Raw genomic sequence first — 21,844 nt, 5'->3', positions numbered from 1 at the left:
GTTCCGAACGACTATAGTCGGCGGTAGTACTCACATATCCTTTCGCAGTTGGCGCGGTAACAAAAGAGTTGAGACCATTTTTTTGTTTTCCCTTGCCAGCAGTCCGAGTAGTCCCTGACGAAACTTTGATAATAACAGGTGGTTGAGCGTGGGTGCGATGCCACGTGTGTGTCTATATTCCCACGCAAGCGTAGAAATCGATATTATTACGATGCTAATAATTGCTAATAACTGCTTAGGGGAGATCTGGAGACACAAATTGAAAGGGGATTAATCACTGAAATATGTCCGTATGATGCAACTCTTATATCATGTCTGCCGATCGACAGTGTACTTTAATATCATAATTATAGTGATACAACTATAATGACTGCTATGATATAAGTATTTTGCATCGACTTAAGTAAATACGAGTACTCATAATTACAATCAATAATTAAAAATAAAGCATGTATAATCATAAATATGTTTAAAAATCTAGTAAATTGTATACGAAATATTCCTAAAATTATAAATCAAAGTTTTATGTGCACAGGATAGCACGTGTAAATTAAAATATTACGTTCAAAAATCTTCATACTATTATTTAAATTTCAAAAACTTATACATGTATGTCATTTTAATCCTTTAGCTGAATATTAAAATATTATACGTGAATTTAAAATCGCACTTTACAATATAAAATATGTATCACAAATTGAATTTATGTATCTTTTTTGTCAAAAATGCTTTCCTTTATGTATTTAACAGGAAACAACAATATGTTTTGACACAATCATGCAGTAAGATATTTACCATTTATTGTTAAATAAATTAATACTTGCACAATTCTTAAATTATATTATATGATAATGTAATAATATAATAATATACATATGTATTGTTCCTTTATTACATCCTTGTTGTTAGCAAAATTGATATATAACCACCTGATGTTTTCACTAACTGCAAAACACATTTCTTTAATAATAATAAAATTTATCATACAATCTTGATAAATAGATAATTGTAAAATAACTAAAGAATGTCAATTATTAGGTATATCATTCTAACACAAGTTAATGCTCCAAAAATTTTTAATAAAATTTTTGAAGTAATATTAAAAAACATAAAGGCTATTAAAAGTAATGTAACAATCTTCTTTGATATTGACACAAACGAATTACGCTTCAACATCTGCGTATACTTTCATAGCCCTTATACTTTTTGTTTTTAAAATTTCGTTATTTAATATACATATGCTTTTAAAGCAATTCAAATTTAAAATTAATATATCTTACACTGCAAAATGTGGCCATTGTTAAGGGAAACATTTTTCCGGCAGTGAGATAGATTGGTTTAGAACCTCTTGTCATGAAAAGCAATAAATCTTGTACAATTTTCAGATTCATGGAGTACCATTGATTATTGTATGCCGCATAATATATTTCATTACACTTAAAATTAAAGTTAATATTAGTTTTCTTGAGCAATCGTTGCATTGTTTGGATTTATTACAGAAAAAAATTATTAATACTAAAAAATTTTCTATTTTACGCATTTCATTGTTAAACACTTTTCGTGTTTCTAAAGCATATATTAAATTTTTACAATATGTGAATAAAATAAAAACTAAATTAAACTGTATGTAGATATTGTATGTAGATATTAATATTATACTATATTCTGATAGGTGTTAAACGTAGTGTGCTATTAATAAAATACCGAGTAAATTTGTAAATTATATGTATAATAACACGTAAACCTAAATACGTACACACATAATAAATTTTTTATAATATAAAATATATGCAACTTACTTGGGCCATCAAAAATTCACCAAGAGCACAATATAGACACATATGTCCAAATAAATTAAAAATAATGCTCATTAAACATATCAAATAAATGAGTGATACTTTGTTTCCATCGCTAACTAGCTAAGTAATTTATAATATTAATTTATTACATATAATAAAATCCAACTTTCTTTTTTAATAATATTAAAGTTAGTGTATAATAAAATGTTACGTAGATATTGTAGTTTTTCACACTTACAACATATTGTCTATTAATTCTTATTAATATTAAAATATTTCTTTTTCAAGTTTTTAAATACTTACATTGATTATGCAGAAACTAAGGAAAGCAAAGAGTATTGAAAAGTATACAAATAAGACTAGAAGTGTTATATTATACGTATCTTCAATAACGGCAATAGCTCTGCAAAATACATTTCACGATATTAGATATATTTGATTACATATTTTAAACTGATTATTCATATAAATTGATGTAAATATCAAACCTAATTAAACGGACATGTTCTGTCACGCAATTTTTCAGCATATCAGAATCGATGTATTTATCAAAACGTATCAAACGATTTTTCAGAATGTCCAATTGACCGCATATATGGAAAATTAATAGCCCGAGAAAATTGTCGATTCCAGTATAAGACATAATGCCAATAGCAGAATAAATTGCTTGACTAATAAACGTCAGTTCGTACTGCGGTGATTTAGTTACATCGTAAATGTAATAGCTTTGTAGAGGCATTAGTCTGCCTTGATCAGTAATGTTGGAAGTGAATCTTATTGATATGCCAAAGGCTGAGGGAACGATAATAAGGATGCATGCTGTTCCCATTATAAAGTATGCACAAGTAACAATCATACGTGCAGTATGCGCCCTTTTAATCATTATATTTCTTTCTTGCGCGCTTTTTGACCTTATCCAATCCTCTGCGATCATATTCACGACCGGTATAATAGCTTTAAAAATATCAGTTAATAAACATTTCAATGCATACTTACTTAATAGTACTGTCAAATTGAAAAAGTAACTACTAAATTTAATGTAAAGTGATAAAAATAAAAGAAATAGAACTAATATTATTTAGTTTTAAGCAAAAATAATAAATAAGTAGTAACAATGAATTTCATAACCTGTTATTATATGTATAATATAATTGCACAATTATAATTTAAACAAAAGTTTTACTTAATTTATACAAATTCACTTAAATAAAAGTATCTTTTATCATATTACATAGTATATCTTGTAATTACGAATATGTTTACCTCCTTTCTTCCACCAAAAAATCACAATTCTTATCAAACAACTTATAGCTGGTAAGGTAAAATTTAAATTATCTATCATTAGCATAACATCTCCATAAATTCTTATTAATGAATGTATAGAAGGAATCAAAACGCAAAATATTAATCCCAAGAAAGCGACAAGTACCCGAAAATTGCACATCAACTTCTCTCGAGAACTTTGTGCAGTCTTAGGCCAAAGCCCAATAAAGTTTAAAGTAATACGATTCATTTTCACTGCCCATTCAAAGTCTACCTGTAGAAATCTTAATAAGTCGGAGTTTGTGATGTATCATATAATGTAATTATTAACAAAAATAAATAAAATCACAATTAGCGAAGAATACATAAAATTTCTATACAGAATGTGAAATTGATTCTATATATAGAAAGATAATAGATTCCATAAATGTTTAACGAAATATTTAGACATAAAAGTTTACTTGGTGTATTTGGAAAATAAGTAATTTAGGTTTTATCATTTATGCAAGTTCAAAGATTATTTAGAAAATAATTAATTACTGATAATAAAAATGTTTGATCTCAAATTACTATATTTAGATATTAATATTTATCGTTCAACAGTTTAACATGTTATTAAGAAATAGAATACATTGTAAAAGACAATAATCCAGAACTTTCGTTAATTAAATGAATTGTTTTTTATAAATGCTATTACTTCATAAATTGCATTGTTTACACTTAATAAACGAAAGCAGTATTTTTTTAAGATTCTTTCCATGTAGAATTACAAGTATCAAAACTTTAAGCACCTTGATATCCAACATATTTCGAACCTTCCATGTCGAATGTTATCTAGATACTGACGTCCGCTCCTTTTTCTTGAATCGACGTTACCTCGTATTCAGTAAAAAGCATTTCTCGCGCATATTCTTAATAATATTTTTTAAGAGAGACAAACGATCAGTCTGTAACAAAGTATAATAAATAATTCTGCACCTTCGTTTCAAGTTTATGTCCTTTCAATATCGAACATCGCACGAAATATTCGCGAGCGAGAAATTTATATTAACAGATGGATATCATGTTAACGAAAGAAGGGCGTATATATACACCCGTTATTTTCCCACGCTTCTATAATCGGCTATAGCTCACACTTACTTGTAGTAGGCCGCACACAATACCATTAAAATGTATCCATTGTCGATAAATTGTTGTAGTAATCTATGTTCATCTCTCCACTTATCTTCCTTTCTTGTTGTCAGCAATAATCTCCTGTCTTATTATTGAATAACGCATTGAGATTGAGATTAAAGAGGTCGTAAAATTATTTGGAAGAAAATTACATTTACATTTAATTTTTGTTAAATATAAAGCGAGTACCTTAAATACGTACTAGCCTTAATTAATTTTGTTAACTTTTTTAACAGACATAAATTGTCTAATATTTTTGTTTAATAAGATTAAGTCTTACCTAATCGTTTCTACAATATTATACTTTACAAAAATGCAAAAAATTGGCTTGATATACTAAAATAATGTAAAGTGGTTTGTGACATTTTATACGTATATTTGTATAGGTATTAATATTATACTATAAGCATATTTATGTATTTTGTACAGATAATAAAATAAATAAGGAAATGAGTATATAAGAAAAACAAGTAATTCTATTTAATGAGGATGATCTCTATATCTCAACAATAATGCTCTTGAATGAAACTGTGCAGAACATAAGGAGCCATAAAAATTAAACAATTCTTGTTTAATACATTTTTTATTAAGTAAATTGCGTTGCTTTTGAAAACATTTTACATTGTTACATAAAACAAATTATCCAATATTTTATGGCATTATGTTAAAAATTTTTTTAAATAAATTTAATTTCATGGCTTAACTTAAAGTTTATGAGAAAACCGATAGATAAATTACAAGTTTCTTAAATTTTAATTAAATTGGAAATGTTCTATTATTAAAAACAAATTTGATGTTATTTCATCCAAATAATACGATTTATTTATTTGTAAATATCATGCTAATGAAAAAACACAGTTCTTAAGTCGTCATATTTTATCAAACTTGCATAATTGGAAAAGAAACTTCACTTTTTTTTTGTCAACTTCTTGCTGTATGCAACACAGATATATAACCAACGGATGTTTTTATTAACTGAAAGATATATTTTTAATGCAATTATAGAGTAAATTAACAGCATGCACTTAATAGAGATATAATTGCGAGGTTTAAGATTGTATATACTATACAAACGCACCTAAAATAAAAGATTCGAATTATATGTATTAAAATGTGTGGGGTTGTACAGTAATTTTTAATAAAATTTCAGTGTCACCAGACAATATTTTGATGTAATAATCAACCATTAAAATATCTTACATTGCAAAACGTGGCCATTGTAACAGGAGACACTTTTCCAACAGTGAGATATATTGGTTTGGATCCTCTTGTCATTACCAACAACAAATCTTCTGCAACTTTCGGATTCATGGTATACCATTTATTACTAAATGCCGCATAATATATTTCATTGCACTTGAAAATATTAAAAACACTTTTAGATACTAATTATTATACATTGCTATACAAATAAACATAAGTTAGTCACAACCATATGGAACTCTATATGTATACATATACAGTTAATAATGCAATATTTAATTGGCATAACTTTGTTGTGCAAATAAAAATATATAACTAACCTGGGCCATTAAAATTTCACCGAGAACGCAATATAAGCACATATGTGTAAATATATTAAAAATAGTAGAAATTAAATACACTATGCGACTGATGGACATATCATTTCCTTCGTCGAATAGCTAATTAATTTGTGAAATGAATAAAAAAATATAGTTATTTTCATTGATGCCAATTCAAAATTTTATATGATAATGAAATGTAGTAATTTCAGTAATAATACAGTAATTTTTTAATCAGAATATATTTAATACTAATGCATTTATTTCTTTTACCGATTTTTTATCCAAACTTTTAGTTCCAAAATACTTACAGTAATCATCCGATATCCGTAGAAAGCAAAGAGTATCGCAAAATATATAAATAAGCAAAGAAGTATTATGTTATATGTATCTTCAATAACATCAATAGCTCTATAAAAGATAGTTCATATACTAAAAATATTCTACCGCGATGCATATGAATTTTATTTAGATATATTGTCTAATAGCAAACAAACCTAAGCAAACGGACATGCTTTGCTATGCAATATTTTAGCATTGCATGATAATTTATGTACTTATCTAGGCATTCCAAACGATTCTTGAGAATTTCTAACTGACCGCATATATGAAAAACCAGGAGACTAAGAAAATTATCTATTGCAGTATAAGACGTCATGGCAACAGATACATAAATGATTTGACTAATCAGTGTCAATTCGTATTGTGGCCTGTTTGTTATATCATAAATATAATGAGTTTGTAAAGGCATTGGCCTTCCTGGATCAGTAACGTTGGGAGTTAATCTCATCGATATTCCAAAAGCAGGCAGTATTGCGACAAAGAAGTACGCTAATCCCATTACAGAGTAAGAGCAAATAATAATAATACGTGCACTCTGCGCTCTTCGGATCATCAAGTTTCTTTCTTGATCACTTTTCACCTTTATCCAATCCTTCGCGATCATATTCATAATCGGAATAATAGCTTAAAAATAAACAATTTTATGCACATTTTACAACGTTGCTAAATTAAAATATATTAAGTTCAATCCTAAACAGTAAAAGGCAGAACAAAATTAGAACAGCATTAAGGCCTTCACACATAAAATTCCGTAAGGACGTAAAACGTAAACGTAAGAAAATCAACAGATTGGATTTGCTACTGCTTGCGTCATTGCCTTACGTTCTCGACTGTGATTGGTCGATTTTCTTATGCTTACGTTTTACGTCCTTACGGAATTTTATGTGTGAAGGCCTTTACATGAACAACGTTTTCATAATTTTTCAAGAAAAATTATATTATCAATATATTATCTCTACCAAAAATGATAAAGCATGGTCTCTACCTTCTTTTTTCCACCAAAAAATTATAATTCTAATCGCACAACTTATTATTGGTAAAGTAAATTGTAAATTATCTAACATGAGTAAAGTGTCTCCGTAAATTTTTATCAGGGAGTGAATAGAGGGGATAAGCAAGCCGATTAATCCCAGCCAAGCTATCAGCATTCGAAAATTGCACATCAATTTCTCTCGACGATTTCGTGCGATCTTAGGCCAAAGTCCAATCAAATTTAAAGTGAACCGATTGAGTTTCACCGCCCATTCGAAATCTACCTGCAGAAATCGTGAGTCCAGAACTTGTAATAAGATTACATAATTCTAATATAACATACTCCAACAAACATAATTATAATTAAATTGCGTGTAATAGTTTAAAATACAATCTTCATGATACAGAAAATAGTAAATAATTATTAAAAAGCCATGATTGATTTCAAGTTGTTGTAGTTAGATGTAACTAATGTTGTTAGATATAACAATAATATAGTCATAAAAGACAACAACAGATGCAAACACAACTTACTGCATAAGGCAATAATCTAGAAGTTTTGTTAATAGTGAAAAAGTGAGCTATGGATTGCAATTGTTAAATAATGCCACTACTTGTATAAAATTAAAAAATAAAATACTACAGAACTGTAAGCACCTTGGTATCCGTTATATTTTGGACTTTTCATGTCCACTGTTATCTAAAGACTGGCGTCTATTCCTCTATCATGAATCGACGTTACCTCTTGTGCAGTAAAGAACATTTCTTGCGCATGCTTACAATTTTAGGTACTTCCCGAAAGTATCGAACGATCAACCAGCAACACAGTATTTTAAATATTCTGCTTCTACTTTTGTTTCAAATTTTTGTCAAGTTTCCAACACCGCTCGTCACGCAAAACATGTGCGAATAAAAAATTACGCGATAACAGGTGGCTGTGTTTGACGCAAAAAAGTCTACGTAAGTGCACCAGTTATATTCCCACGCTTCTATAATCCTCTCTTACTTATAACTCTTGCTTATAGTAGAGTATATCGAGCATATCGTACACCGCTGGTTTTGAAAAGAAATTTACAAAAATGGTATTGTTTGTTCTAATTGTTCGAGTTTTTCAAGATACATGCAAAACATAAAAATGTATTGGAAGGTGAGTATTTTGATTTGTACCATTACTTAAAAGAATCCTTAACTTATTCTAATCAACAAATGCATTGAAATATATTCATTTGTGAATGATATATTAATATTAGCATAGTTGAACTATAAATTTCCATAAACACAGTTGCGTAATGTAGGAAAAAGTTTTTCTCACTTTTTTTTATCACCTTCTCGTTGTGTGCAAAACGGATAAATAACCGACTGACGTTTTGACCAACTGAAAAATATATTCTGATAACAATACAGTTAACCCATTAAGTTTAATAAATAAAAAAATACGACATATAAAATTAAGAAGCACCAAGTACTATTAAATAACGAGACTGGTGGCAAAAGTGTGGTTTATTATTACAATATTGTAACTGAATTGTTATTTTCTTCCTCTATCTATGTATATACTATTGCATACGAAGTTTCCATTGTTGGAAACTGCTGCAGTTCATATGTCAATCTCTTCAGCAACGCCGCTGTTTTCTCCTTTATCTTATCCACTGTCCGAAAGTTAATTCAGTAGTGAGAACAACACGTAGATTCTTCATCACGGCAATGTTCCAGCTCACAATGTTTTGTCCATAAAGCAGTTTCTGATAAGAGGATCTCAGGGCTGTCCCACTTCCTTTGCACGCTGGATTTAGCTTTGTGTAACTTTTACCTGTTTCCTAAGGTAAACTTTACGCTGAAGGGAACTCATTTTCAAACTGAAGACGAGGTAAAGGAGAAAACGGCGGTAATGCTAAAGGGGTTGACACACGATGGCCTGCAACACCGTTTCAAATAATGGGAAATTCGCAAAATTATAATAACCCACATTTTTGCTACCAATCTCGTTCTTTAATAGCCACACCTCCTATATGTGTATGTGAAATAAAGAATTCATATTGTATACATATGTATAATAAAACATAATTGCATAACAAACTTTAATAAAAGTTTAGTAATACCAAACAGAATTTTAATCTGACACTTATAATTAAACAGTAAAATATCTTACACCGCAAAATGTGGCCATTGTAACAGGAGATATTTTTCCGACGGTAAGATAAACTGGTTTCGAGCCTCTTGTTATTAAAATCAACAAAGCTTCCATGTTTTTTGGATTCATAGTATACCATTTATTATTATATGCAGCATAATAGATTTTATTGCACTTGAAAATATCAAAAATATTTTTAGATATAAATTATTACATAAACGTAGATTGTCCCAACTAAATAAAAGTTATTATGAAATGGTGTAGAGTTATGCGAGAGTCAAATTATATTTTTGTAATAAAAAAATATGTGTAACTAACCTGGGCCATTAAAATCTCGCCGAGAACGCAATATAGACACATATGTCCAAATAAATTAAAAATTGTCAATGTGAAAAATATCAAGTGAGAGAATGATAAATCATTTCCTTCGTCGAATAGCTAATTAATTTACAGTATTAAGTGTAAAATATATTATAAATTTCTTAGAATTAAAATTATTTTAAATATTTATAATATTATAGAAAAATATTTTATGAATATAATGACACTTTAGATATTGCAAGTATTACACGTTTTTTTATGTTAAAAATTAAATAACAAACCAATTCTAGATTCGAAGCTTTTGGATACTTACGCTAATTATCCGAAATGCATAAAAAGCGAATAAAATTGCAAAATATATGAATAAAGAAAGGAGTATTATGTTATACGTATCTTCAATAACAGCAATTGCTCTATAAAAAACATTTCATATATTATATTGTAAATGTATTTGCCATGATCATACACTTAGCATGGATTATATTTGTGTATATGTTCTTATAAATAACAAACCTAAGCAAATGGACATGCTTTCTTATGCAACACTTTAATACTTCTGGATAATTTATGTATTTATCCATACGCATCAAACGATTCTCGAGAATGTCTAATTGGCCGGATATATGAAAAATCAGGAGACTCAAAAAATTATCTATTCCAATGTAAACCATCATAGCGGTAGCTATAATGATGGCTTGACTAATAAATGTCAATTCGTGTTGTGGCCTGTTTGTTATATCATAAATATAACGTGTTTGTAAAGGCATTGGTTTTCCTGGATCAGTAATGTTAGGAGTCAATCTTATTGACACTCCGAAAACAGGCGGTAGTACGAGAGTGAAGCACTGCATTCCCATAACGCAGTAGGAGCAAATCATAATTATGCGTGCACTTTGTGCTCTTCGTATCATTAAACATCTCTCTTCGTCACTTATTGTTAGTGTCCTTATCCAATCCTTCGAGATCATATTTATAATCGGTATAATAGCTTAAAAAGTAAACAGTTTTACGCATATTTTACCCTTCACAGTATATTGCTAAATTAAAATATATTAATTTTAATCCTAAACAGTAAAAAGCATAGAAAAGAAAAGATTGCAATAAAGTTATTAGTTTCATATATATGTTTAAAACACACATTATAATTAAAAATCAGTAGAAATATTAATATTGATCTAGGAATCTGATAGCATTTAGCATAAACTTTATTATTCATAAAATGTTAAATATTATATACAGGGTATTCGACAATAGGTGGGACAAAAGGAGTAATTCTATATGATAAAATAATACGACAATCAAATATAACAAATACACAGTTATAATTAAAATAAAGTTTACCTTCTTTTTTCCACCAAAAAACCATAATTCTTATCGTGACACTTATTGCTGGTAAAGTAAATTGCAAATTATCTATCATTAGCATGACATCTCCATTAATTCGTATCAAAGAATGTATCGAAGGGATTAGAACGCCACATATTACTCCTAGGTAAACGGCAAGTGCTCGAAAATTGCACGTTAACTTTTGCCAAGGATTTTGTATGGTCTTGGGCCAAAGTCCAAACAAATCTAAAGTGAAACGATGTAGTTTCACTTCCCAATCGAAATCTACCTGCAGAAACCTTTATAAGTTTAAAGTTTATGAAAAGGATTACACAAATCAAAACACACACAAATATACAATAACTATAATCAGTATATAAAAGTTATTTAACGAAGTATTTGAAGTGGCTTTTAAAATAAAGTATCCTTACTTTTGATTAGTCGTTTAAAGTTTAATAAAAGTTATTCAGAAAATAATAAATAACTAACACCAAAAGTCGTTAACTTCAAATTTCTATAGTTAGATATGTTTAACATTGTTACAACAATTAATTTAGTGTATTAATAAGAAGCACAAATTAAAAGCGATAATTTAGAATTTTTGTTATTTCTGAGAAAATAAGACTTGCGGATTATTAATTATTATAAATGCTGCCACTGTTTGCACAACTTGCTATTATAGTAAAATTCGTCTTTAAGGCTTCTTTCAATTACAGTAACAATGATCAAAACTATAAGCACCTCGGTATCTGTCATATTTTGAACTTTCTATACCCAATGTTATCTAAAGACTGGCGTCTATTCTTCGTACATGAATCGACGTCACCTCCTGTGCAGCAAAGATCATTTCTTGCGCATGCTTACATATTGCTTCTTGAAAATATCGAACGATCAAAACTTTCAACAAAGTAATATCTTTTAAATATTCTGCTTCTACTATCGTTTCAAATTTCCGACAAGTTTCCACCACAGATCATCATACAAAACATGTGCGAATAAAAAATTGCACGATGACAAGTGAACATGTTTGTAGAAAAAAAGCATACTTAAGTGCACCAGTTATATTCCCACGCTTCTATAATCTTCGGTTGCTTATGACTTATAGTAGTAGACTGTATGTACCGCTCTTACGGTCTTTATATTTTTTAAATAAATTCGCAAGAATTTGTATTGTATCGTCTTATGTTCTTTTATAAAATATGAATTCTTTACGATAAATATAGAACATAAAATATAATAGTTATTAAGTTGTTAAAATAATTGCAAATTAATAAATCAATTATTTCTACGGAGACAGATTTATAAGATATTCTCATAGGACAAATGTGAGAAACTGAAAAGAAAATTTTACAAAAGACCTTATGAGGTACATATAATTCACCGCAATATTCCGCAGAAGAAAAACTTTCAATGGAAAGCCAAAAGTAATTATACAATTTTTGAAATTTCATTTTATTTAGATACAAAAATAAAGATTAAGAATAAAAAAGGTTCCACTTAAATTGTAAAATATAGCATTCAGAAAAATAGTGATAACAAATTTAAATAAAGTGCGTTAGGTTATTACTGTGTATTATTATATACAAAATAAAGTATAAAATTTACTTATTTAAAAAAGAATATGGAGTTTTGTTAAATAAAGGTGAAAATAATCTTAAGATTATACAAAAGCATTTCCATCTCGAATAAAACTAAACTAATTACAAGATATAATACATCATTCTTTATTAAAATCAAATAATTGTTGATCCTACTATCCATGAAAAAGATATTTATAAACTACGACTTAGGTTTGAATTTGATTCCACTCATTATTTAATAGATACTTCCAAATATTTTCAAATTCTGCGGTGAAAATCTATAATTGATATGCAATTAGATATTAATTGCAATTGCACAGCTCTTATACTATTGTTTTCTTAAAAAATTGCAAACAAAATAAGTTTAAATTTATCTCACTTTGTTATTAACTTCTCGTTGTATGCAAAACAGATATATAGCCAACTGACGTTTTTACTAACTGAAAAATATACTTTTTAGTAATATTATTAATAATATAAATTTGAATAATTAATATTAAAACTTCATAATAAACAAAGGTAAAATAAAACAAATAATGCAAATTTTATATTTTAAAACGTATACAAAAGTTTTAAAAAAAATGTAAAACTTGGTATTTTTTAAATAAATTTTAATATACCTAATAATAACTGTTAAATATTATAATAAATTTACACTTACACTGCAAAACGTTGCCATCGTCAGAGGAAATACTTTTCCAGCGGTGAGATAGACCGGTTTGGAGCCTCTTATCATTAAAAGCAATAAGTTTTGTGTTGCTTTTGGATTCATGGAGTACCATTGATTACTGTACACCGCATAATATATGTTATTACACTTGAAAGTATTAAAAGTATTTTTAGTCGAACACTATTACATATTCTAGTATTGAATAAAAGTTAGTTATTAATTATAAATTAATTATAAATAATACAGGCCTACAAAATTTTAGGTTTTGTTACAAAAAGTTTAGCGACAAAAGAAGGAGTATACATATAGTGTAGGTAGGAGTATAGCTGGAAAAATGCTACGGCCAAATTCGTTTTCAGCGTTCAACAATCTATCAGATTTATCTACTCTACTTTTTGTTTCTGACCTTCGCAGGTATGTGTAATTATTATAAATAATTATAAGTTAATTAATACACTAGTCTGTCTAGTCAAACTTATACTCACAAAATAAAAACTTTTTATTTCTAATTCTATTGCAATATCAATCTACATATATTTTCAGTTTCAGAAGAATTTACGTGCAACGTTTGTAATATGTAGTTAACCAAATGAAATTACATGAAGTCGTAAACAACTTAGTTATGAATTATAAAGTACAAAGTTACTATTAAGTTTTTAATACATGTGACAATATTAGATTCAATACATCATACATTAAATACTTTTTGAATAAATTAATTACATACTATTATGTAGCATATTGTGCATATTAATTATATTAAATTATTTACAGTATTTACATGATATTAATTATGCAAGTTAAAATTTATTTAATTGTACAGGAAAAAGAGACATGTTCACCTAACCTGAGCAACCAAAATCTCGCCAAGAGCACAGTATAAGCACATATGTTCAAATAAATTGATCACGGTGGATGCAAAATACATCAAGTGAGGGAATGATATATCAGTTCCTTCGTCAAATAGCTAATTAATTTATAATATAAGAGAAAATATTTGATTTTTCATTTTACTATAAATTCAAAATGTATAATAAAATATTACATAAACATCGAAGTAGTTTAGATAAAATATATTATTTTTTCTGATATTAAGAATTAATTTGCTCAAACAACTATTTATATGAACTTCTAAATACTTACGGTAATTATCCGGAAACCATAAAAAGCGAAGAGTGCCGCGAAATATATAAATAAGAAGAGTAGAATTACATTATACGTATCTTCAATAATGTCAATGGCTCTATAAAAGATGGTCTGTGTATTAGACACATAAAAATGGAGTATTGCTCACAATTATATGAATTAAATTAATATGTAAATATCAAACCTAAGCAAACGCATGTGTCTTATTATACAATGTTTTAATTTCTCGTGAGAATTTACATATTTATCCAAATTTGATAAATGGTTCTTGAGAATCTCTAATTGGCCACATATATGGAAAACCAGCAGTCCGAGAAAATTATCGATTCCGCTATAGGACATCATGGCAACAACAATATAAATAGATTGACTAATAAATGTCAGCTCGTACAGTGGACTTTTTGTTACGTCATAAATGTAATAAGTTTGTAGAGGCATTGGTCTCCCTGGATCAGTAATATTGGTCGTGGTTCTCATCGATATTCGAAAGCTAGGTAGAATGATAAGGAAGAAGCAACCTATTCCCATTGCGCAGTATGCGAAGGTAATAATTATGCGCGCAATACGTGCTTTTCTGACCATTACGCTTCTCTCTTGTGCAGTTTTCAACTTTACCCAATCCTCGACTATCATATTCATGATTGGTACAATAGCTTAAAAAAAGGCCAGTATTAATAACTTTGAGAACACTTAACATGTAATTACTAAATCGAAATAGGATCCATTACAAATTTGATTATAAGTGATAAAAATTTAAAAGTAAAAAATCTTTTTTCGTTAAAAATATAGATTATGCAGAAAAACAAAAATATTAAACTTGTAATGTGCAATTTTTATTGTATCATATAAACCCTTGGTGGATATTATCCATATAACTGTGATTACTTTATCTTTATAAAGGTATGTATGTATATAATTTTTTTTTATTTTCTGTTAATATTTTTATATACATAATAATTAAGTATTATAAGTGGGTTATGTAAATTGTGTAATAGATTTATTTTTAATTATGTATTAATTTTCTTTAAAAACTCATTAATATATAATATTTTTAATAAAAAAGCATACATATACATATTGCACTTGTGTTTTTGAAAATTTATAAAAATTTATTACCACAGTTCAGTTTTCGTATAAAAATAAAATTTTCTATATATGAATAAATTCTTTTGCATAAATAACTTTCCAGCTACTTTACAACATTAATATATTATATATTTTTTAAATGTTACACACACGCACACACATATAGTATAATGATTAAATTTTATTCATTATTTCCCGCATTTTATAATTTAGATAAATAGCCAACAATTTTATATGTCTACCTTCCTTCTTCCACCAGAAAATTGCGATTCTTATCGAGCAACTTATAGTTGGTAGAGTAAATTGTAAATTATCTATCATTAATATAATGTCTCCAAAAATTCTTTTCAAAGAATGTACAGAAGGAATAAGGAGACCAAACGTTATACCCACAAAGGTGACGAGAACTCGAAAATTGCACATTAATCTTTGTCGTGAATTGTGTGCGGTTTCAGGCCAGAGCCCAATCAGATTTAAAATAAAACGATTTAGTTTCACCGCCCATTCAAAATCTACCTGCAGAAATCTTAATAAGTCTTAAGTTAAAAAGATTAAAAAGATTAATTTCATCAATTTCTAACACGCACAGAAACACACAAAATCACGCTGAAAATTGCAAATAATATTAAATATTATATAAAGAAATAAGCTAAAAATAATATCTATTTAAAACTCTTCACATTTTATCATTACTTAATATAATGTGATTATAAAAATATAATTTAAAAACTTTCGAATACTATTACTAGTCGCACAAACTGTAATGAAAAAAAAATGTTTCCACCAGAATTGTATTACGATTCTCTCAGTTACAATTACAGTGAAAATAAACACCTCGGTATCCGTTATATTTTAAACTTTTCATGTCGAATGTTGTCTAAAGACTGACGTCTGATTCTCTTTTGTGAATCGATGTCACCTCGTACTCAGTAAGAAGCATTTTCCGCGCATGCTCACAATGATAATATTCGAGAGAAACGATACGATCAATTTGCAAAAAGTAAGTGAGACATTAAATATTCTGTACCCTCGTTTAAAGTTGTCGTTACTTCGGTACCAAATATCGCAGAAAACATTCGAACAGAAAATTTAGTAACAGGTGGTTAGGGGAAAAACAGTCATACGTACGCACCCGTCGTATTCCCATACTTCTAGAATCAGCTATAGCTTATAACTGTAGTTAGTGAATTATATACTATACCATTCAAACAGATCCGTTAATAGCAGTTGTTGTAATAATGTGTACTGATCCCATCACACTTTTTTTTCTTCTTTGTGATCTGTAATTCTATATAATCTTCTGCTATTAGTATTAAATAATGAATTGCAGGTTTAAATAAGCATGGAAACGTATCAAGATAATTACTAGTAAGAAAATGACGTAATTTATTATATTGAAAATAAGACAAGCACTACACTTTTCAATATATACAGTTTCACTTTGTTAATTTTTCTTAATTATCTGAAGTTACAAATTGTTGTGTTATTTTCGCAAGAAACTAAAGTATTAATAAGTAAGTAAGATATTTATCAAAACTAAATGCCTTAAGAAATGTTCTACGTTTTATATCAAATTAATATAAAACATAAATGACTTAGAAACCACTTATTTCGAAATAATTATCTAGTGAGATACATTTAAAAATATATAAACTTTGTATTCCAACTGGTCTTTAAAATATGATATTAAATTTGTTAATTGTGCGTTAGTTTACATATTTATATAAAATGAAAATCAATTAATTTGAGCAAAAATGATTGTATTTAACTACATTAAAGTGACTGCGATATTTGAAAAGTATTTGGAACTAAATTGTTCTACAGAAATTGTCATAAAACTATGCAATCTTTGTTTGACGTACTACTTATTAGGAAATTATTTTTAAAATATTTTAAATTGTTATTTAAAATGGTACTACATTTAATTTTTGCATACAATAAATGGTTAAATTTAAAAGAGCAGTAATATAACAAAATTTAAACAAATACCTGTAGATTCTTTTACGATTCTTCCAATTAAACTCACTCCATCGCCTCTAACATCATCATTACATCGCTTAATCTTTATTTAACATTATTTAATAAAATTCTAAGCATATTCCACTTGAATAATTTGAGATATATTTATTTGCAAATAACATTCATTTCAACACAATTTTATCGAGTTCTATAAAAAATTGCATTATACATATATTGAAAAAAAACTTCAGGTATGTTTCTTTCACGTTTTCTATCACCGCCTCGTTGTATGCAAAACAGATATATAACCAACGGATGTTTTCAGTAACTAAAAACATGTTTTTTAATGACAATATACTTGTAATTTGCATTTGTACAATGTAAAATTAAGAAGTAAATAATAATTGAATTTAAGATAACGCATACACAATAAAAAATTCAAATTTTATATACATATATTAAAGTATAATATAAGTGCGGTAAACTTCAATCAAATTTGAGTGAGAGAGACTAGACGATATTTTAATATAATAGATTAAATCAAACAAGAAAATATCTTACACTGCAAAATGTAGCCATTGTAACTGGAGATACTTTCCCAACAGTGAGATAAATTGGTTTAGAACCTCTTGTCATTAAGAATAACAAATCTTCTGTAACTTTTGGATCCATGGTGTACCATTCATTAGTGTATGCCGCATAGTATATTTTATTACACTTGAAAATATCAAAAATATTTTTAATTGCTTATCATTACATGTATACAAGATCTTATATCTAAATAAAATGAAGTTATTGCCATATAATAGGCCACAAAGTTATTATGTAACATTCCATTTACAATAATGCTGAAATAAAAAAAAAATAACTAACCTGGGCCACCAGAATCTCGCCGAGAACACAATATAGGCACATGTGTACAAATATATTAAAAACAGTGGACACGAAATAGATTAAGTTAATAGCTGACATATTATTTCCTTCGATGAATAGCTAATTAATTTATGAAATAAATAAAGAAATGTTCTTATTAATAATTTACTAATTGATTATATTATTAAAACGTCGTAGTAATTTCTGGATCGGAGTACATTCATTATGATCATATACATTATATGTTTTATTTTCCAAAATAATTTACACAAATGTGTTTTTGTCTAAACTTTTAAATACTCACGTTGATCAGCCGAAATCCATAAAAAGCAAAAAGTATGGCAAAATATATAAACAAACAGAGAAGTATTACGTTATACGTATCTTCAATAATACTAATAGCTCTATAAAAGATATTTCATGTAATTTATATCCTCGACCATATATTTCATCTAGAATATATACATATATTTTGTATATGTTTTCTTACGAATAACAAACCTAAGCAAAGAGTTATGTTTTGCTACACAACATCTTAACACTTTGTGGCAATTTATGTATTTATCCAAACATTGCAAACGTTTTTTAATAATCTCCAACTGACCACATATATGAAAAATCAAAAGACTGAGGAAATTGTCGACTCCGGTATAAACCATCATGCCAATAGCTAAGTAGATGCTTTGACTAATGAATGTCAGTTCGTATTGTGGTCTTTTGGTTACATCGTAAACGTAATAGGATTGGTAAGGCAGTGGTTTTCCTGGGTCAGTAATATTTGGAGTCAATCTCATTGTCATTCCAAAAACAGGTAGTCCGACCACAAAGAAGTACTGTAATCCCATTATGCAGTAGGAACAAATGTTAATTTTCCGTGCTGTTCGCGCTCTTTGGATCATCAAGTTTCTTTCTTGATCACTTTTCAACTTTATCCAATCCTTCGCGATCATATTCATAATCGGAATAATAGCTTAAAAATAAACAATTTTATGCACATTTCACAGCGTTGCTAAATTAAAATATATTAAGTTCAATCCTAAACAGTAAAAGGCAGAACAAAATTAGAACAGCATTACATAAACAACGTTTCCATAATTTTTCAAGAAAAATTATATTGTCAATATATTATCTCTACCAAAAATGATCAAGCATGGTCTCTACCTTCTTTTTTCCACCGAAAAATCATAATTCTAATCGCACAACTTATTATTGGTAAAGTAAATTGTAAATTATCTAACATGAGTAAAGTGTCTCCGAAAATTTTTATCAGGGAGTGAATAGAGGGGATAATCAAGCCGATTATTCCCAGCCAAGCTATCAGCATTCGAAAATTGCACATCAATTTCTCTCGACGATTTCGTGCGATCTTAGGCCAAAGTCCAATCAAATTTAAAGTGAACCGATTGAGTTTCACCGCCCATTCGAAATCTACCTGCAGAAATCGTGAGTCCAGAACTTGTAATAAGATTACATAATTCTAATATAACATACTCCAACAAACATAATTATAATTAAACTGCGTGTAATAGTTTAAAATACAATCTTCATGATACAGAAAATAGTAAATAATTATTAAAAAGCCATGATTCATATTTCAAGTTGTTGTAGTTAGATGTAACTAATGTTGTTAGATATAACAATAATATAGTCATAAAAGACAACAACAGATGCAAACACAACTTACTGCATAAGGCAATAATCTAGAAGTTTTGTTAATAGTGAAAAAGTGAGCTATGGATTGCAATTGTTAAATAATGCCACTACTTGTATAAAATTAAAAAATAAAATACTACAGAACTGTAAGCACCTTGGTATCCGTTATATTTTGGACTTTTCATGTCCACTGTTATCTAAAGACTGGCGTCTATTCCTCTATCATGAATCGACGTTACCTCTTGTGCAGTAAAGAACATTTCTTGCGCATGCTTACAATTTCAGGTACTTCCCGAAAGTACGAACGATCAACCAGTAACACAGTATTTTAAATATTCTGCTTCTACTTTCGTTTCAAATTTTTGTCAAGTTTCCAACACCGCTCGTCACGCAAAACATGTGTGAATAAAAAATTACGCGATAACAGGTGGCTGTGTCTGACGAAAAAAAGTCTACATAAGTGCACCTGTTATATTCCCACGCTTCTATGATCCTCTGTTGCTTATAACTTTTGCTTATAGCAGTATAGTATATCGAGCATATCGTACACCGCTGGTTTTGAAAATAAATTTACAAAAATGGTGATTGTTTGTTCTTATTGTTCGAATTTTTCAAGATACATGCAAAGCATAAAAATGTATTGGAAAGTGAGTACCTATATATTTTGATTTGTACCATTACTTAAAAGAATCCGTAACTTATTCTAATCAACAAATGCGTTGAAATATTTTCATTTGTGAATGATATATTAATATTAGCATAGTTGAACTATAAATTTCCATAAACATAGTTGCGTAATGTAGGAAAAAGTTTTTCTCACTTTTTTTTATCACCTTCTCGTTGTGTGCAAAACGGATAAATAACCGACTGACGATTTGACCAACTGAAAAACATATTCTGATAATAATACAGTTAACCCATTAAACAAACTTGGAGAAGGTGGATTGCCAGTGGGTGAAGAAAAATAACAAAAGATGATGATGTCGACGATAACTGGCCCATATATTTATTTAAAATACTACGTTTCGACTAGTAATACTAGTCCTTTTCAAGTAATAGCTCATTAAGTCTTCCACAAGCCTTTTATACGAACAGACGTTCTTAGTGACTTACATTAATTTCAATTTGAAGTAACATGTGCATATTAATTTACTGCGCCTCTTTCTTTATAAAGCGTACGCTCAATATGTCACCCATTTCTTGCTGCCACATTTAATGGGCTATTACTTGAAAAGGACTAGTATTACTAGTCGAAACGTAGTATTTTAAATAAATATATGGGCCAGTTACCGTCGACATCATCATCTTTTGTTATTTAACCCATTAAGTTTAATGAATAAAAAAATACGACATATAAGATTAAGAAGCACCAAGTACTATTAAATAACGAGACTGGTGGCAAAAGCGTGGTTTATTATTACAATATTGTTACTGAATTGTTATTTTCTTCTTCTATCTATGTATATGTCATTGCATACGAAGTTTCCATTGTTGGAAACTGCTGCAGTTCATATGTCAATCTCTTCAGCAACGCCGCTGTTTTCTCCTTTATCTTATCCACTGTCCGAAAGTTAATTCAGTAGTGAGAACAACACGTAGATTCTTCATCACGGCAATGTTCCAGCTCACAATGTTTTGTCCATAAAGCAGTTTCTGATAAGAGGATCTCTGGGCTGGACCACTTCCTTTGCACGCTGGATTTAGCTTTGTGTGACTTTTACCTGTTTCGTAAGGTAAACTTTACGTTGAAGGGAACTCATTTTCAAACTGAAGACGAGGTAAAGAAGAAAACGGCGGCGATGCTAAAGGGGTTGACACACGATGGCCTGCAACACCGTTTCAAATAATGGGAAATTCTCATTCAGAATTATAATAACCCACATTTTTGCTACCAATCTCGTTCTTTAATAGCCACACCTCCTATATGTGTATGTGAAATAAAGAATTCATATTGTATACATATGTATAATAAAACATAATTGCATAACAAACTTCACAGTATAGTTAGTGAATTATACAGGGTGTCT

At 28.5% G+C, this 21,844-nt stretch overlaps 5 protein-coding genes across 7 annotated transcripts in view; all 5 read right to left on the bottom strand.

The window, feature by feature from the left end:
* Positions 1-779: 779 nt before the first annotated feature.
* Positions 780-3,113, bottom strand: LOC105558215 (odorant receptor 43a-like). Its single transcript, XM_012005801.1, has 6 exons — positions 3,063-3,113; positions 2,288-2,753; positions 2,103-2,202; positions 1,800-1,919; positions 1,281-1,436; positions 780-945 (listed from the first exon to the last, which is right to left on the bottom strand). The coding sequence occupies exons 2-6, from the start codon at positions 2,731-2,733 to the stop codon at positions 892-894; spliced, it is 876 nt and encodes a 291-aa protein (XP_011861191.1). The 5' UTR covers positions 2,734-2,753; positions 3,063-3,113; the 3' UTR covers positions 780-891.
* Positions 3,114-5,146: 2,033 nt separating this feature from the next.
* LOC105558216 (putative odorant receptor 69a) lies at positions 5,147-6,718 on the bottom strand. Its single transcript, XM_012005802.1, has 5 exons — positions 6,256-6,718; positions 6,070-6,169; positions 5,759-5,878; positions 5,436-5,591; positions 5,147-5,210 (listed from the first exon to the last, which is right to left on the bottom strand). Exons 1-5 carry the CDS (start codon positions 6,708-6,710, stop codon positions 5,157-5,159), a joined length of 885 nt encoding a protein of 294 aa, XP_011861192.1. The 5' UTR covers positions 6,711-6,718; the 3' UTR covers positions 5,147-5,156.
* Positions 6,719-8,289: 1,571 nt separating this feature from the next.
* LOC105558213 (odorant receptor 49b-like) lies at positions 8,290-11,745 on the bottom strand. The gene is made up of 7 exons (XM_012005799.1): positions 11,592-11,745; positions 10,866-11,139; positions 10,038-10,512; positions 9,838-9,937; positions 9,522-9,641; positions 9,222-9,377; positions 8,290-8,447 (listed from the first exon to the last, which is right to left on the bottom strand). Exons 1-7 carry the CDS (start codon positions 11,604-11,606, stop codon positions 8,394-8,396), a joined length of 1,194 nt encoding a protein of 397 aa, XP_011861189.1. The 5' UTR covers positions 11,607-11,745; the 3' UTR covers positions 8,290-8,393.
* Positions 11,746-12,562: 817 nt separating this feature from the next.
* LOC105558211 (odorant receptor 43a-like) overlaps positions 12,563-21,844 on the bottom strand; it is a 10,897-nt gene continuing 1,615 nt past the window's right edge. The window contains exons 1-8 of one of the 3 annotated variants that reach the window (XM_012005795.1): positions 16,167-16,218; positions 15,575-15,844; positions 14,431-14,899; positions 14,244-14,343; positions 13,948-14,067; positions 13,092-13,247; positions 12,810-12,870; positions 12,563-12,708 (exon numbers count right to left, since the gene is read on the bottom strand). In XM_012005795.1, the coding sequence (XP_011861185.1) occupies positions 12,817-12,870; positions 13,092-13,247; positions 13,948-14,067; positions 14,244-14,343; positions 14,431-14,899; positions 15,575-15,844; positions 16,167-16,197 (1,200 nt within the window). In that variant the 5' untranslated portion in view covers positions 16,198-16,218 and the 3' untranslated portion in view covers positions 12,563-12,708; positions 12,810-12,816. Of the gene's footprint in view, positions 12,709-12,809; positions 12,871-13,091; positions 13,248-13,947; positions 14,068-14,243; positions 14,344-14,430; positions 14,900-15,574; positions 15,845-16,166; positions 16,219-21,844 lie in introns of those variants that run through there. The other 2 variants (XM_012005796.1, XM_012005797.1) reach the window with 2 other exon arrangements.
* Positions 17,342-20,209, bottom strand: LOC105558212 (odorant receptor 33a-like). The gene is made up of 7 exons (XM_012005798.1): positions 19,972-20,209; positions 19,326-19,592; positions 18,666-19,134; positions 18,469-18,568; positions 18,165-18,284; positions 17,853-18,008; positions 17,342-17,619 (listed from the first exon to the last, which is right to left on the bottom strand). Exons 1-7 carry the CDS (start codon positions 20,000-20,002, stop codon positions 17,566-17,568), a joined length of 1,197 nt encoding a protein of 398 aa, XP_011861188.1. The 5' UTR covers positions 20,003-20,209; the 3' UTR covers positions 17,342-17,565.

Source organism: Vollenhovia emeryi, unplaced genomic scaffold, assembly GCF_000949405.1.
Source record: "Vollenhovia emeryi isolate VEMERY1.0 unplaced genomic scaffold, V.emery_V1.0 DF939364.1, whole genome shotgun sequence".
Classification (NCBI taxonomy): Eukaryota; Metazoa; Arthropoda; class Insecta; order Hymenoptera; family Formicidae; genus Vollenhovia; species Vollenhovia emeryi.
This window is presented reverse-complemented; position numbering and strand designations above follow the sequence as displayed.